The sequence below is a fragment of the Argopecten irradians genome, chromosome 3 (assembly GCF_041381155.1).
Source record: "Argopecten irradians isolate NY chromosome 3, Ai_NY, whole genome shotgun sequence".
In the NCBI taxonomy this organism is placed as follows: domain Eukaryota; kingdom Metazoa; phylum Mollusca; class Bivalvia; order Pectinida; family Pectinidae; genus Argopecten; species Argopecten irradians.
Window position 1 is genome coordinate 1,990,754 of NC_091136.1, and position 20,018 is coordinate 2,010,771.

Below are 20,018 nucleotides of genomic sequence, written 5' to 3' on the forward strand. Positions count from 1 at the left end.
TCCTCCTCTTTTCTCCCTGTTGTCTTCCTCCTCTTTCAACTCCTGCTCACGAACCTCAGCCTAAAGCTTACAACTACACGCCGCCGTTACTGAAGCGTCCAATATTTACACGTGAACGCGTGTCAATTTGTTTTGGTCTTCCCGCTATGCCTCATGTACACAGTGTGTTATTGACATTCGAGGATTTAGTCATCCGATGGTCGCGCTAAACTACCACAAGTTATACAAAACCTTGTCTAGCATTATAGTGGTCCTGAGATAGAACTGGTGTCGACACAATATATGTATTATATCTGTTGTTTTCTCATGGATCTGTCCTACAATGTAACTGGGAAAAGCTGCTGGATATAAAACGTGCAAACCTTACGTTAATTGGGAACTTTCTTACATTTTGAGGGTTTTTCCCGTAGGTTTGAAGTGTCTCCCCTGGATTATTGACTGGTGTAGTAATTATATCACATAAACAACGGAACATTCAGAGTGACACTTGATTTTAGGAGTTGTCAGAATTCACAATAGGGAAAGAACCGTTTTTTGGAGTTTACATAATTTATGAATACTACAGTACTTAGAAAGTAATGAAATAGGATTGATTTTCTGCAGCCTAAGATAACGCCATAATTTCACATTAAGTTAGAAAATGCGACAATGTGAGAACTGAACCTTCTGTACGGAGGATGTAAGATTCACTTCTAAAGAGAACATGGCTCCAGAAGCGTCATCAGATTCAATCAGTGAATTACATGAGATGGCGCTCTGGTATTGGATAATGGTGAAACAATAAGGTCTATGGAGAAGCATGTGCCACTGTCACTATGCTCAATTCTGTAATGTTTGTGCTTGGGATCTTAGTGACCCGATTCCCCGTTTTCCAGACAGTGGAAGCGAATTGTGTCGAGGACGACATTTGTCAAGGAGAGGGTCCTCTCCCCGAGAGGCCGTGTTGTGGTGGACTTGGAGGGGCCACATGCGGCTCCGGCCAGTTTGACTGTAATAAAAAACTTGGATACGAATGTTCAGTAATAGAACACGGCACTGGATACTGTACAGGTAAGGCCATATGAGGGATTTATGATTATAGTCATACATATGATTAAAAATGTCATGAAAACTTATAACATTAAGTGAATCTTTTATATAGTTTCGTATATTATTTACTACAGTGGACCCTTGATATTTCGAATACTTGCGTTTCCAGCACAAATCATCCGGATTGAGAATTTTCCTGACAGTCGGATTGCGTTTACTTTATCAAAAATCAAATAATTTTTCTGATATTTCCGTCCGAATTGTGAGTTTTTACGGATTGTTGGATTCCGTTAATTTTATCAAAAATCAAATAATTTTTCTGATATTTCCGTCCGAATTGTGAGTTTTTACGGATTGTTGGATTCCGTTAATTTTATCAAAAATCAAATAATTTTTTCTGATATTTCCGTCCGGATTGCGAGTTTTTACGGATTGTTGGATTCCGTTAATTTTATCAATAATCAAATCAGTTTTCTGATATTTCCGTCCGGATTGTGAGTTTTCCGGACTGTCGGCGTCCGAGTTATCGTGAATCCGCAGAATATGTAAAACTATATTGATAAAGGTGTCATAGATAATATAAATTGTTATATAGACATAGGTATACATGTAATAGACATATGTATACATGTAATAGACATATGTATACATGTAATAGACATATGTATACATGTAATAGACATAGGTATACATGTAATAGACATATGTATACATGTAATAGACATATGTATACATGTAATAGGCATATGTATACATGTAATAGACATATGTATACATGTAATAGACATATGTATACATGTAATAGGCATATGTATACATGTAATAGACATATGTATACATGTAATAGACATATGTATACATGTAATAGACATAGGTATACATGTAATAGACATAGGTATACATGTAATAGACATAGATATACATGTAATAGACATAGGTATACATGTAATAGACATAGATATACATGTAATAGACATATGTATACATGTAATAGACATAGGTATACATGTAATAGGCATATGTATACATGTAATAGACATAGGTATACATGTAATAGGCATATGTATACATGTAATAGACATAGATATACATGTAATAGACATATGTATACATGTAATAGACATAGATATACATGTAATAGACATATGTATACATGTAATAGACATATGTATACATGTAATAGACATAGGTATACATGTAATAGACATATGTATACATGTAATAGACATAGGTATACATGTAATAGACATAGATTACATGTAATAGACATAGTATACATGTAATAGACATATGTATACATGTAATAGACATAGTATACATGTAATAGACATAGTATACATGTAATAGACATAGTATACATGTAATAGACATAGTATACATGTAATAGACATATGTATACATGTAATAGACATAGTATACATGTAATAGACATATGTATACATGTAATAGTATACATGTAATAGACATAGTATACATGTAATAGACATAGGTATACATGTAATAGACATATGTATACATGTAATAGACATAGGTATACATGTAATAGACATAGGTATACATGTAATAGACATATGTATACATGTAATAGACATATGTATACATGTAATAGACATAGGTATACATGTAATAGACATATGTATACATGTAATAGACATATGTATACATGTAATAGACATATGTATACATGTAATAGACATAGGTATACATGTAATAGACATAGGTATACATGTAATAGACATATGTATACATGTAATAGACATAGTATACATGTAATAGACATATGTATACATGTAATAGACATAGTATATGTAATAGACATAGTATACATGTAATAGACATAGTATACATGTAATAGACATATGTACACATGTAATAGACATATGTATACATGTAGTTCATTGGTGATTGTTTTTTTTATATATTTCATTGCATGTGTCACCAGCTTGAAATTCGTTCACATTTGTGACGCAGTTTAAGGGCAATTTTTAGCAAGGCAACAAATAAAGTCATGGTACTCACTTGAACTTAATAAACGTTCTGGACCTGTATCAAACACTACTAACGTAGATAATACAAGGTGAAAAAGAGAATTAATGATTTAGGTTAGTAGGGATTTCTTTTTCTACAATTCTTCTAAAAAATCACAGAAAGCTGTAAATTTTGTTTCAGACAGTGATTAAATTCATAACACAACATTGTAAGCTGACTAATATCTCAAATAGAGTAAATAAAGTCTGATTGCCAACAGAGGAGACACTATTCATTCGATTATCTACTTATCAACTTCAAAAGCTAGTAAAAGCTTTACTGAGATTGCCTCGAGTAATAATATCGGTTTCGCCAATACCTAAAACTTCTTTAATGGAATTACAATTTAAAGAAATTTTCTTCTTATGCATCCATATAGCCGTAATGGTAAATCGAGTGTTCAGCCAATGCGAGGGAAATCGATGTCTATTAGAGAATAAACAAATGAATATTTGTGAAATGTAGCATTACACTATAAAGAAAGTGTCCTTATCTTAAAGTCTATATACTTATCTAGAATCTGTTGTATTCATCAGTAGATCTTGATACGACTTACATAATCTAGAGATATCTAATTTGGTAGCATAACAAATTATTCGGATTATTTGTATTTGATATCCAAGCCTCAGCACTGAACAAAATGGCACCACGATAAATGCTACTTATTCAGCAAAAAAGGGATTGGATTTCGCTTTTATGTTAACCATGTTTGTATGGAGCAATTCCTCTAAGAATATATTCTATGGGGCGCGTTAGTCCCCCATATTGAATATATTCTTAGAGGAATTGCTCTATACAAGCATGGTTAACATAAAAGCGAAATCCAATCCCTATATTTATACTCAAACGACTTTTTTTATTTTTATTTTATGCAATGAAATCGTCATTTAAATATGACGTAATTATTCAATAAAAGTCGGTCAAAAGTGGAAGGAGCTTACTCAATTGAACAGCGAATGATGACTCTTTACGTAAGGTAGAATTATTCATCCGCGACGACAAAAATGTTCAATATTTTATTTTAAAATAAACATGACAAACAAAGTACATTTCTTAGAAAATTTTATTTCACCAGATCAGAATTTTAAATATATATTCAATTTTGCTAAAAGTTAATATATAGCGTAAATACATAAAGAATTTGTACTCGGCCACATGTGAGAAAACTCGGTGACCGTTTTGTGCAGCGAGGCGAAGCTGACGCACGCATACACACTGGAGTTTGCCGAAGTTGTCAATACACCGGTGTTCAAGTAGCTCAACGTGTTTCAGATTGTCGTCTGACTTGACGAAATTCCATCATTGGGAGCCATGCGATTGTATAATCTACGCTTAGATCATTTCACTTATGTTCGATGGGTGCAATGTATTTGTGGTGACGCGTAACTGTCAACGCGTGGATTACTAGCGGTGCATGTTTTATAATACACATGATTAAATTCTCAAAGAACAAAGACAAGATTATATGTTTATAACTGACCTCTGTCAGAGGGTCTCACGCCCGTCCACCCCAAAGACTCGATCGTAGGACGAACATAGACACAGAGGTAATGTTTACATTTGACAGCACTGCACGTCGCCCCAGTCGGGATATTTTCCCGTTTCTTTATAAAATTGTTAATTTACAAAATGTTGGTATCATATATAAATATAAAACATATATGTATTGTTTACATTTTTCCAAAACTCTATGAAAAACAACAATATACACGTAATGTTGCGTCTAAATGTAAACAAAGCAATGTGTTTCTTTTAATAAAAATGTAGCCCGTTTAAGTTAAATAGAACATTTTCATACGCAAGTTCAAAGTTCAATGTTACCATGCAGTTATGGTAAACAAAATCGGCTAGTATTTGCGTATAGTGAACAAGCCTAGCAAGTGTAAATATATACTAATATCCTATCTCTCCCGAATCTCAGATAATTGGTAATAGCCGAGTCAATATTATTTTTTCTCCGTAATGAGAAATGTAGATACACTACATAAAGCCTTGTGAAGTATCTGAGAGTAATGTTTGAATCGATTTGTTGTGTACAAGTGTAGTGTCTAGGAGATTCTTAATCTGGTGCTCCCTACCATAGTCCCGATGTCTGAAGTATATACACCATGTTGTGTCTCGTCTACCAGGCAACATTTACCATAGAACCACAGTACCATATATAATCTCCACGAGATTTATGTACTCCTGAACGACTGTAAAATCCATGTTTTTCATGTTTCACCTCACCGTTGAACACTACGTCTATGAAGTCGCCTGCACTTCTCAAACCCTCATCTCTTACACATTTCGTACACATCTTCACAATATTTAGTTTCTTCCGACTAATCAAATATCAAAATAACTGTCTGACTCTCAATATCGTAAGTCAAAGTTCAAAATCATATTACAAGAAAAATCATTCGATTAATGAAGTTGTTAATGATTTTATGATTCCCCTAAAAGTTCCAAATAAAACAGGCCTAGAAATGCACTTGATGACTTTTAACACTGCAAAGAATTATATGTATCCGCCTTGAAAATGCACTTTGTGACTATTAAAACATGTATGTGTCTTGAAAACAAAATATAAATTGATAAAAGACCCCTATCAGACATCGCAAGCACAAAGCCTCATCAATGTTTCTGTACAAGTAAGCCGACTTTCAACGAGGCCGAATACATGCGAATAAGAATATGTCAAAGGAGGAAAAGACTATTTAGGATGAAATCCCCTCGGACCATAACTGCAATTGAGTACTGGGGTTACTTGGTCTATTTTTTCAATTATCAGTTTGATATAGATCGGATTTCTACAATGAATTTACTCCAAAATACGATAGACACCCAAACATACCAAACACACCTTAAAAAATCTAAGCCCGTGTCATCATTTCACACGCGATTGTCTAACCTCAGAGTCAATTCATAAATTTGGACTTTATATTTTACCGAGTACCTTATTTGCCGTAATCAAAAAAGTTAGCTCAGTCGTTAATTTGCGCAAATATATTGCCAATGAATTGCTACTAATTCGTAAATTTGACTCTATATTTTGTCTAGCAACTGAATTTGGCGCAATCCATTAGGTTAGCGCAGCCATAAATTCACAAAAGATCGCAAAAAGATTCGCAAAAGATCTTGCGCTTAAAGTGCTGAGATATAAAACCGCTAAAACAGGTAAATTTATGAAAATGAATGCCCAAATCTCTAAATCTCAGCAAATAACATTATTGGATACTACAATTGTTCCTATAGGACATCAATGTTCACGGATTCCATGTACACAGTACTGCAAAAGTTATATTTACAGATAGAAATCAGTTAACATTGATTATTGATTACATGTATTATATCATTTACATTGTAACTAGTTAAATATATGATTAATGGTCAATGTTACAAATTAGCCAGCTTCAATATCTTGTACATTGTATATAAATCAGTTGACATTGATTTTTGATAGTGTGAACATATTACATATATATCATTTACATACTAGTTAGATATATGATTAATGATTACTGTTACAAATTCACCAGCTTAAACTTGCCTTTGTCTACCTTTCCACCCTCACTAAAATGGATTAGATATGTGCCGCGCACTTGTTGGCCTTCTTTGATAGATGATTTTTTTTGATAAAAAAAAATGATATTGAATTGTTGATTTTTTACCTTGCGCTACCTTCTAGCACTGGTGCTGCCATAAAACTCCGATATATGCTATTGTATATGAAATTCTTTTAAGTGATATTATCATTATAAAAGGATGAACAGTTTCACCTGCAGCTATTGAACATTGGAATTACAAACAGGAACCACTTCTTTTGATCGGGTAAAATGAAGATAACATTTATCAATAGCCTGCGTGTGTTTTTGATAAAAGTTATATATAACGGCGTACAGATCCACATTACAACAGAAAAGCAACCGCCCGCGGTACAAAATATAATACAAAGTTAGAGGATAAGGGAAATTATATTGAAAATATATATCGAGATTTTTTTTAATAATTTCCAACAAAACAAGAAAACTGTGGATAATAGACTGACAACAAATATTGTTAGAACTGAAAAAATAAGACGGTTCTTCATTATTCAAACGTAGCCCGTTTTGAATGAAACAGCTAAATTAAAACCATGTACAAATGTATTCAATAGTAAATAGAAATGAATGTCATACTTATTGGCACAAAATTTGAAAATATCTGTACTCGAAGATATCGAGAGTACGGTCCTTATTTAACTTCGAATTCTTCAGCACACACGTGGCTTGACGAAATTTTAACTAATTATTATTTTCATTTGCATCATAAAAAAAACCGTAAGGCGATTAATGGCTGTTCGAAAAAATAAAAGTCTAATTCAGCTTTTATTGATGAATAAAAACAATGGCATTTATGTTTTCTTTTTTACACCATGTCAATAATTTGTTACTCTGGGTATTGTGGTAACTCTGTTGTCCGTTGCCAATATACTTTGTACAGAGAGTGTCAGATGATAGATATGTCGCCGATTATGTGTGTAAATGTAGGAGCACAATCCAGTAGGCGAGCGATCGCGCTAGCGCAAGGAGACATAACACGAAGATACCTCATTTTTCATAACATACTCATCATATGTATGAAGGAACCCAATAAAGAAAACTGATATTACCTTAAAAAAAATCAAAAAAAATCTTAACCACTGAATATGATAAGGAAATTTGTGGACGTTTCACAGTTTATTTTACTTCCGAACGTACCTCATTCATAAGCAGTCCTTATCAAATGATTCCATGCGCTCTTATAACAGAGACTCGTTTTTTTCAGTCTACTTGAAGAACATTCTTTGTTTAGCGATAAGTTTTATCATATTCCCAAGCGTATATTAAAACATCTTTGACATCTACATTTGCTTTAAAACGAACTTTTTTCCATTATCGTGAACAATTCAAATGCTTATCAAAGTGTAATTCAACATAACTTTAAGATGTTACTGAAATAGTTTTACATCAAGTGAAGCTCGATATATAGTTTCCATTTGCTACACGGCGTATCGCGGCGGTATGTGTTCTGGGAAAATCATGTAAAACTATGATATGCATCAGAAGTGGTTTATCTACGAGACGTGGAGTGCGAGAGACTATGACGATAACTGTTCCATGCCCCTGGAGCATGCTTACGCAGCCCTAACCGGAGGGAAACAAGATTACCTAGTATGCCCTGTCTGGGCTTTTAACACTTGTAATCACGTCTCGTTGGCCCTTTAGTAACATCCATCTGAATGAGCAGTGAAGGCACAAGCGAAAGGTCTGCGTGAAACTCGAATAAAACAACATTATTTGATGCCCTCATATTTCGTGTCGGTCTGCCGTTTCTGATCTAAGCTATCATAAGAAATTGCTAAATTGGGTCCTAATATCATTTGTGTCAGAAAACATTTATTTATATGTTCGTGTCGAACCACTATTTTAGCGATGGCGTTGTACACATTTTAGTGAAATTGTATTAACTGGTATATCTCAGAAAATATCCGCACTACTAGACGGCATAATGGCGACAGGATTGTCATCGGACATTTTATAGGAATGTTGCGTTGATGCGTTAAAAACGCAAAGCTTAAAACGCACAGTTTAAAAATGTATTACAAGGAACAAAGAACAGATTTTTGTGAATTTCCACGTCTTCGCAGTACTGGTAGAAGTTTGTTTTAGGCCTGTTGTCTTACGTGTCATCTGTACGTGGTGTGTAAAGTGTGATGGCATTGATTTTGTAGGAAATATGCATGGGTATTTGGTAAGAAGCAATCATTATAGACATCAAACCTGTCTCTATAACCACTGATATCTATTTAGGAGAATCTGCCTTCATGACGTAGAGAAGAGGTGCCAAATAAATTGAATAAAATGTAGAAGATCTTTGGCACGAAAATAAAACTGCACGCCAGATTATGGCTATTCTTTCAAGAAAACACCACTTATATTGTCTGTTATGACCTAAACTAGCGACTGCTGTAAGCTCAGTCATCCGATATATTTTCTTTAAAAAAATATCTGCGTAATTGTCTTTCTTTACGATTCGCGATGCATGTCAACGTGTTAATCAGATGAAGGCGGTTTAGACGATAGACTGACGCTCTCTGTACACTTTCCGCTTGTGACCTTTCGCAATAAACCTTCCCCACCTCTGCGTTAATGAGAGTCTTTACATAGCCATAAATATAGCCTAGACCTGTAGACCAGCCGACAGAACATTAAACAAATACAACTCTTTCTCAGCTAGAAAACGCTGAGGTAATGGGAGTCTAGGGGATTTAAATGTCTCATTTTGTCTACATTGTGTTGACAATAAATGCATTGCTTATCCAGTTATTTTTTCACATAAAGCCAAATCATACATACAAGCTCTTATCTCTTGTGTTAATGACAGTCCATTTTTTTTCTTTTTGCATTTTTACCAGTATCCGCAGCTTTTCAAAGTCCATTGTGCTATCAGATCGATCTTATACGATAAACGTAAAATAGCATTCTCGTATTACAATTGCATTCAGTTGGCATTTATGGAAGTATGGATGCCAACTGGAAAGCGAAAAATCTAATGAAATGCGCTAGCGCTACATGTTGAATATGCCGCTGTCCAGTTCGCATTCACATTCCCATAATTTACAACTGAATACAGTTCGATGTTGATATTTACTTTTTATAACAATTTTAAAATGAAAACTCGTGACATTTTGCATCTATAATGAATAAAGAATTAATTACCGTCAAAGACAGAACAACCATTTGAACAGCCAATTGAGCAGACATTTAAACAGCCATCTTTAATCATCGCTCGCACGGCAATTGTGACGACACCATGATAGTGACGTCATAATAAGCGGATGGCAATTTATAGACTGATTTATTCAAATTAAACCAAGCTTTATAATGTTACAAAAAAGGGGCTGCAGTGAAAATGCAAATATACGATAATTATATATTCTGGCAATAAAGCACTTCATAAAAGTACATCACGCAACTGGTCATATCCTGTTATATCTATACTACGTGTGCTAACTCGAGTTCAACACGCAAACATCACGGGTATTATAACAAAGACCGGAAAACTACACGCCTAGCCTGTTGAAACGCTTTATTCAGATCTACTAATGCCTCAGAGATTTCAGGAAAAAACACCCATAATAGTTATAGCGTTTCTCCATCCTTTAATGAGTCAGCACTTCCAAGATAATTAATCATTTAATTAAAAGGGTTGCCAACGTTAAAAAAATATTGAGTCTTAAAAACGTTATCAGGCTCGTCCGATAAAGTTTATTTTAGAGCAATATATTTCACCGTCTTAGGTCACTAACAAGCTGTGAAACTAATAATATTACTCTAGATATTGAATGTACATTGTACATTATCGAACAATGGTTTTGTTATGTGGTTTTGACTTAAGAATCAAACTAAAATTCTCTATGGAAGTCCACTGGAACTGTAATGGGTAAAATAAGCGTTGGGAAACTTACTAATCGATAATTTCCCCCTGAAATCCAGACATGGGGTTGTATCTGTAATAACTTTTAAGCCAAATTAATCAATTTCAACACCACGATAGCGAATAGATCGGCCGGTGTTTACTTAATGTCAAAGTGGTTGATATGGTATCACTGCCTAATTTACATTGCAAGTATGACAGAACGGGTCAAAAGGATAATATGTACTTGTTCATTGATGGACATAGCAGCTTATATAATCCAGAGCATTTTTCCTTTTCCATTCCCATGTTCGCCAAAAATCGTGTCTTTTTTAAAATAAATTTACAATTCATCAGGAGTAGTTCTGAATAAAGCTAGAATATCCGTCTACGATGATTACGCTAAGATGCTAACTTCTTGCAGCACACGACCTGTTGTCGCTCGTGGATTGTATATAAGTTAAAGTTTCCCATTGTGGAAAGTTTGGCTACGAAACAATGTATCTCTTGCCAACCACTCAAACAATACATGTTTAGATGTCAAACTGAGCATAGATAAGTGTTCGATATCGTGCAGGACTGCAAAACTGAGTATCATTGTAATGTATTGTAAGAACTATGGAGTCTGTTGAAATAGAATAATCCTCTTCTTGGTGTTAATATTGGGTTTTCTATTGTTGGAAGGCATATCATCATATAGATGTTGGCTGATGTTAAATCGTTATGTATCCAACACGTACGACTGAACCAGATCACTTTGGTAACGAATCTTGGTTTTTGTACCTGTAATTCGAATACACTCTATGATATTCGTTCCATTCAACTTTCCCCAAGGTTCTTAGATTCCTTTTGCTGAAGAAAAAAATACTATTTGATAGATAACTTATACCATTTTTTTCTCAATTTTTGCTTGGCTCAAACACAGATTATTTTTTTGTTATAACCGTTTGAAATAGTTTCTATATAAACTCTATTGACAAAAATGCCAATAAATGAACTGGTTCGTCGTGGGGTCCAAATACCTGTTAAAATCGACTGTTAAAATGTGCTGTTGGACCGGATCGACGTCACAATGGGTATAACAAAACAATTATCGACTGGGTTTTCGGGCAATAGATGATTTATTGGACCCTCACACAAACTTTGACTTCGGGTCCAACAAATCATCTGTTGCCCGAAAACCCAGTCAACAACTGTATACTGTTGTATCATTTAATATAAATGTCTTCTTTTCTCTGTAATCTATACCTTTGTTCCATTTTGATGTGTTTTGTTTATATATTTACCTCACACCACAACAAAAAACACTGCAATGACATCTTAATTCAACATAAAATGGCGGATGCTAGAACATTCGATAAATCTGTCTTAATTGAAGAGAACTAAATGTGTGATTATATTGTCTATTTGTAATAACGTAAAGGTAATTTAAGGATGGATCCCCCAGTATATACATCTCAAACGTAAAGGTAATTTAAGGAGGGATCCCCCAGTATATACATCTCAAACGTAAAGGTAATTTAAGGAGGGATCCCCAGTATATACATCTCAAACGTAAGGTAATTTAAGGAGGGATCCCCCAGTATATACATCTCAAACGTAAAGGTAATTTAAGGAGGGATCCCCAGTATATACATCTCAAACGTTAAGGTAATTTAAGGAGGGATCCCCCAGTATATACATCTCAAACGTAAAGGTAATTTAAGGAGGGATCCCCCAGTATATACATCTCAAACGTAAAGGTAATTTAAGGATGGATCCCCCAGTATATACATCTCAAACGTTAAGGTAATTTAAGGATGGATCCCCCAGTATATACATCTCAAACGTTAAGGTAATTTAAGATGAGGATACATCCCGTAAGGTAATTTAAGATATCCTCCAGTAATACATCTCAAACGTAAAGGTAATTTAAGATGGATCCCCCAGATATACATCTAAAAACGTAAAGGGTAATTTAGGATGATCCCCCAGTATATACATCTCAAACGTAAAGGTAATTTAAGGATGGATCCCCCAGTATATACATCTCAAACGTAAAGGTAATTTAAGGATGGATCCCCCAGTATATACATCTCAAACGTAAAGGTAATTTAAGGATGGATCCCCCAGTATATACATCTCAAACGTAAAGGTAATTTAAGGATGGATCCCCCAGTATATACATCTCAAACGTAAAGGTAATTTAAGGATGGATCCCCCAGTATATACATCTCAAACGTAAAGGTAATTTAAGGATGGATCCCCCAGTATATACATCTCAAACGTAAAGGTAATTTAAGGAGGGATCCCCAGTATATACATCTCAAACGTAAGGTAATTTAAGGATGGATCCCAGTATATACATCTTTAAGGTAATTTAAGAGGGATCCCCCAGTATATACATCTCAAACGTTAAGGTAATTTAAGGATGGATCCCCCAGTATATACATCTCAAACGTTAAGGTAATTTAAGGATGGATCCCCCAGTATATACATCTCAAACGTAAAGGTAATTTAAGGATGGATCCCCCAGTATATACATCTCAAACGTAAAGGTAATTTAAGGATGGATCCCCCAGTATATACATCTCAAACGTAAAGGTAATTTAAGGATGGATCCCCCAGTATATACATATCAAACGTTAAGGTAATTTAAGGCTGGATCCCCCAGTATATACATCTCAAACGTAAAGGTAATTTAAGGATGGATCCCCCAGTATATACATCTCAAACGTAAAGGTAATTTAAGGATGGATCCCCCAGTATATACATCTCAAACGTAAAGGTAATTTAAGGATGGATCCCCCAGTATATACATCTCAAACGTAAAGGTAATTTAAGGATGGATCCCCCAGTATATACATCTCAAACGTAAAGGTAATTTAAGGATGGATCCCCCAGTATATACATCTCAAACGTTAAGGTAATTTAAGGATGGATCCCCCAGTATATACATCTCAAACGTTAAGGTAATTTAAGGATGGATCCCCCAGTATATACATCTCAAACGTAAAGGTAATTTAAGGATGGATCCCCCAGTATATACATCTCAAACGTTAAGGTAATTTAAGGATGGATCCCCCAGTATATACATCTCAAACGTAAAGGTAATTTAAGGATGGATCCCCCAGTATATACATCTCAAACGTAAAGGTAATTTAAGGATGGATCCCCCAGTATATACATCTCAAACGTAAAGGTAATTAAGGAGGATCCCCAGTTATAATCAACGTAAGGTAATTTAAGGAGGATCCCCCAGTATATACATCTCAAACGTTAAGGTAATTTAAGGATGGATCCCCCAGTATATACATCTCAAACGTTAAGGTAATTTAAGGATGGATCCCCCAGTATATACATCTCAAACGTAAAGGTAATTTAAGGATGGATCCCCCAGTATATACATCTCAAACGTAAAGGTAATTTAAGGATGGATCCCCCAGTATATACATCTCAAACGTAAAGGTAATTTAAGGATGGATCCCCCAGTATATACATCTCAAACGTAAAGTAATTTAAGGAGGATCCCCCAGTATATACACTCAAACGTAAAGGTAATTTAAGGATGGATCCCCCAGTATATACATCTCAAACGTAAAGGTAATTTAAGGAGGGATCCCCCAGTATATACATCTCAAACGTAAAGGTAATTTAAGGATGGATCCCCCAGTATATACATCTCAAACGTAAGGTAATTTAAGGATGGATCCCCCAGTATATACATCTCAAACGTAAAGGTAATTTAAGGATGGATCCCCCAGTATATACATCTCAAACGTAAAGGTAATTTAAGGATGGATCCCCCAGTATATACATCTCAAACGTTAAGGTAATTTAAGGATGGATCCCCCAGTATATACATCTCAAACGTAAAGGTAATTTAAGGATGGATCCCCCAGTATATACATCTCAAACGTAAAGGTAATTTAAGGATGGATCCCCCAGTATATACATCTCAAACGTAAAGGTAATTTAAGGATGGATCCCCCAGTATATACATCTCAAACGTAAACGGTAATTTAAGGATGGATCCCCAGTATATACATCTCAAACGTTAAGGTAATTTAAGGATGGATCCCCCAGTATATACATCTCAAACGTTAAGGTAATTTAAGGATGGATCCCCCAGTATATACATCTCAAACGTAAAGGTAATTTAAGGATGGATCCCCCAGTATATACATCTCAAACGTAAAGGTAATTTAAGGATGGATCCCCCAGTATATACATCTCAAACGTAAAGGTAATTTAAGGATGGATCACCCAGTATATACATCTCAAACGTAAAGGTAATTTAAGGAGGGATCCCCCAGTATATACATCTCAAACGTATAGGTAATTTAAGGATGGATCCCCCCAGTATATACATCTCAAACGTAAAGGTAATTTAAGGATGGATCCCCCAGTATATACATCTCAAACGTAAAGGTAATTTAAGGATGGATCCCCCAGTATATACATCTCAAACGTAAAGGTAATTTAAGGATGGATCCCCCAGTATATACATCTCAAACGTTAAGGTAATTTAAGGATGGATCCCCCAGTATATACATCTCAAACGTTAAGGTAATTTAAGGATGGATCCCCCAGTATATACATCTCAAACGTTAAGGTAATTTAAGGATGGATCCCCCAGTATATACATCTCAAACGTTAAGGTAATTTAAGGATGGATCCCCCAGTATATACATCTCAAACGTAAAGGTAATTTAAGGATGGATCCCCCAGTATATACATCTCAAACGTAAAGGTAATTTAAGGATGGGATCCCCCAGTATATACATCTCAAACGTAAAGGTAATTTAAGGAGGGATCCCCCAGTTATATATACATCTCAAACGTAAAGGTAATTTAAGGAGGGATCCCCCAGTATATACATCTCAAACGTAAAGGTAATTTAAGGAGGGATCCCCCAGTATATACATCTCAAACGTAAAGGTAATTTAAGGATGGATCCCCCAGTATATACATCTCAAACGTAAAGGTAATTTAAGGATGGATCCCCCAGTATATACATCTCAAACGTAAAGGTAATTTAAGGATGGATCCCCCAGTATATACATCTCAAACGTAAAGGTAATTTAAGGAGGGATCCCCCAGTATATACATCTCAAACGTTAAGGTAATTTAAGGATGGATCCCCCAGTATATACATCTCAAACGTAAAGGTAATTTAAGGATGGATCCCCCAGTATATACATCTCAAACGTTAAGGTAATTTAAGGATGGATCCCCCAGTATATACATCTCAAACGTTAAGGTAATTTAAGGATGGATCCCCCAGTATATACATCTCAAACGTAAGGTAATTTAAGGATGGATCCCCCAGTATATACATCTCAAACGTAAAGGTAATTTAAGGATGGATCCCCCAGTATATATACATCTCAAACGTAAAGGTAATTTAAGGATGGATCCCCCAGTATATACATCTCAAACGTAAAGGTAATTTAAGGATGGATCCCCCAGTATATACATCTCAAACGTAAAGGTAATTTAAGGATGGATCCCCCAGTATATACATCTCAAACGTAAAGGTAATTTAAGGATGGATCCCCCAGTATATACATCTCAAACGTAAAGGTAATTTAAGGATGGATCCCCCAGTATATACATCTCAAACGTAAAGGTAATTTAAGGATGGATCCCCCAGTATATACATCTCAAACGTAAAGGTAATTTAAGGATGGATCCCCCAGTATATACATCTCAAACGTTAAGGTAATTTAAGGATGGATCCCCCAGTATATACATCTCAAACGTAAAGGTAATTTAAGGATGGATCCTCCAGTATATACATCTCAAACGTAAAGGTAATTTAAGGATGGATCCCCCAGTATATACATCTCAAACGTAAAGGTAATTTAAGGAGGGATCCCCCAGTATATACATCTCAAACGTAAAGGTAATTTAAGGATGGATCCCCCAGATATATACATCTCAAACGTAAAGGTAATTTAAGGATGGATCCCCCAGTATATACATCTCAAACGTTTAAAGGTAATTTAAGGATGGATCCCCCAGTATATACATCTCAAACGTAAAGGTAATTTAAGGATGGATCCCCCAGTATATACATCTCAAACGTAAAGGTAATTTAAGGATGGATCCCCCCAGTATATACATCTCAAACGTAAGGTAATTTAAGGATGGATCCCCCAGTATATACATCTCAAACGTAAAGGTAATTTAAGGAGGATCCCCCAGTATATACACTCAAACGTAAAGGTAATTTAAGGATGGATCCCCCAGTATATACATCTCAAACGTAAAGGTAATTTAAGGATGGATCCCCAGTATATACATCCAAAGAATAATTTAAGGTAATTTGGATCCCCCATATATACATCTCAAACGTAAAGGTAATTTAAGGATGGATCCCCCAGTATATACATCTCAAACGTAAAGGTAATTTAAGGATGGATCCCCCAGTATATACATCTCAAACGTAAAGGTAATTTAAGGATGGATCCCCCAGTATATACATCTCAAACGTAAAGGTAATTTAAGGATGGATCCCCCAGTATATACATCTCAAACGTTAAGGTAATTTAAGGATGGATCCCCCAGTATATACATCTCAAACGTAAGGTAATTTAAGGATGGATCCCCCAGTATATACATCTCAAACGTTAGGTAATTTAAGGATGGATCCCCCAGTATATACATCTCAAACGTAAAGTAATTTAAGGATGATCCCCCGTATACACTCAACGTAAGGTATTTGATCCCCCAGTATATACATCTCAAACGTAAAGGTAATTTAAGGGATGGATCCCCCAGTATATACATCTCAAACGTAAAGGTAATTTAAGGATTGGATCCCCCAGTATATACATCTCAAAAGATTTAAAGGTTAATTTAAGGATGGATCCCCCAGTATATACATCTCAAACGTAAAGGTAATTTAAGGATGATCCCCCAGTATATACATCTCAAACGTTAAGGTAATTTAAGGATGGATCCCCAGTATATACATCTCAAACGTAAGGTAATTTAAGGATGGATCCCCCAGTATATACATCTCAAACGTAAAGGTAATTTAAGGATGGATCCCCCAGTATATACATCTAAAACGTTAAGGTAATTTAAGGATGGATCCCCCAGTATATACATCTCAAACGTAAAGGTAATTTAAGGATGGATCCCCCAGTATATACATCTCAAACGTAAAGGTAATTTAAGGATGGATCCCCCAGTATATACATCTCAAACGTAAAGGTAATTTAAGGATGGATCCCCTAGTATATACATCTCAAACGTAAAGGTAATTTAAGGATGGATCCCCTAGTATATATATCTCAAACGTTAAGGTAATTTAAGGATGGATCCCCCAGTATATACATCTCAAACGTAAAGGTAATTTAAGGAGGGATCCCCCAGTATATACATCTCAAACGTTAAGGTAATTTAAGGAGGATCCCCCAGTATATACATCTCAAACGTAAGGTAATTTAAGGATGGATCCCCCAGTATATACATCTCAAACGTAAAGGTAATTTAAGGATGGATCCCCCAGTATATACATCTCAAACGTTAAGGTAATTTAAGGATGGATCCCCCAGTATATACATCTCAAACGTAAAGGTAATTTAAGGATGGATCCCCCAGTATATACATCTCAAACGTTAAGGTAATTTAAGGATGGATCCCCCAGTATATACATCTCAAACGTAAAGGTAATTTAAGGATGGATCCCCCAGTATATACATCTCAAACGTTAAGGTAATTTAAGGATGGATCCCCCAGTATATACATCTCAAACTTTAAGGTAATTTAAGGATGGATCCCCCAGTATATACATCTCAAACGTTAAGATAATTTAAGGATGGATCCCCTAGTATATACATCTCAAACGTAAAGGTAATTAAAGGAGGGATCCCCCAGTATATACATCTCAAACGTTAAGGTAATTTAAGGATGGATCCCCCAGTATATACATCTCAAACGTTAAGGTAATTTAAGGATGGATCCCCCAGTATATACATCTCAAACGTTTAGAAAGTGTGTATAAGTGACTAGTTTTCAACTGGTACCAGAGCCTTTCTAAACTACCTAGTATTTTTGCACTGAAACATACTGAGACACACAATACATACATGTAAGTGTCATTATGCTGGGAATCGATTGATTTAAGAAGGCTCTTCTAGTGGTCGTAATTTTGGATCATTTCCATATTGGTTTTCTAAAATCAAACTTTTAATGCTAACACTAGATCCACTAGTCATATTAGCGAGCATCGCGCATGCTGTAAAATGAAATTTAATATTTTCTCATGAGATCGTGATGGCAGTCATAACTGTGTGAATTGTCACGACCGACACACCAATAGCTGATAATGATGATGGTCTAATAACAAGATTCATGTAAAATCATTTGGAATAAAACTTCTAATACGAAAATTAAGTTATATTTTATTGACATGGTTGTGAGTCCCGAATAAAGCTGCTATCAAAGTTGATTAAGATATAAAGTTTTTTGAAGATCACGCAATCAGCATCATGACCGACATCAAAATCGGAGCCGTGATAACCAAGTGGCAATGTCCGATTTTATAGCCGTAACTACAGTAAAGTTAGTGATAAGCATAAGTGATAGCCCTCGATACCGATCATTGTAAGATAGACATTTTTATGTAAGTTATCTTTCATAGAACATGTAACGATCAACAATATGAATTCAATAAGCTATTAGAAATATACCTTATGTTAGGTTATGCAACGCAATTAATCTATAAGTTGATGCTACATTTCATCTTTCTGAAACCTTATTGGAGATTTAAACTGTAGCTGGATGTAAATTAAACCAACGAGTATCTGTAAAAATAATGCTTATCTAACATGGCCGCTAGAGGGCCCAAATTGACACTGCTCCTTTGTCTGACATTTGGCTTACTTATTTTCGCTAGTTTCAGTTATTTTATTATCACATATTTACAGTCAGTGATGAATTGTTAGTATAAAACCCGTTGATTTTAACCAAAGGCTACTCAACTTTATTTTTCGATATATTGAGTATGTCACGCGCAATTTGAAGACGCGCGGATGAATTTATGACTGTCCGTATCAGTGTTGGTGTTTTCAGTAGCCTATTGAATGTAGAAAAGTTACATTGTTTATGTTACTACCGTATCTCTTTGAGCAATGCTTCCGTGCGTATGATAAATATACAGTTTTGTACAATGTACAGTTTTGCACATTCCAATGACGTCGCAATGTTTACTTGCTGTTTCGGCGACGCGGCGTTGTTCGCTACAACATCTTGACTACTATACTATTTGCATTTGTAACATTTTCGTTGCATGTATATGGATAAAAGATGTCAGGACAATAACAGTCTTTGAGTTGGATATGTTTAAAGTGAACAGTCGGGCAAGGATGGCTAAAGTTGGTGAAATGGTGTGAATGTATCCAGTATTATTTCTTATGAAATAGAAAAATAAAATCTCTCGTCAAAATCTGTCTGCGTACGAAAAAATTAATTTAAAGTATGGGAATTCTAAAACGTCCTCCCGGCTCACTAACGTCTGTGGTTACATTTCCACGCAGCCTCGATTTCAA

General features: G+C 35.1%; 1 protein-coding gene across 1 annotated transcript in view; it reads left to right on the top strand.

The window, feature by feature from the left end:
• The first annotated feature begins 215 nt into the window (after positions 1 to 215).
• LOC138317259 (uncharacterized) overlaps positions 216 to 20,018 on the top strand; it is a 60,617-nt gene continuing 40,814 nt past the window's right edge. Inside the window, exon 1 of the mRNA XM_069258812.1 lies at positions 216 to 1,050. Coding sequence (XP_069114913.1) covers positions 816 to 1,050 — 235 coding nt within the window. The 5' untranslated portion in view covers positions 216 to 815. The remainder of the gene's footprint in view (positions 1,051 to 20,018) is intronic.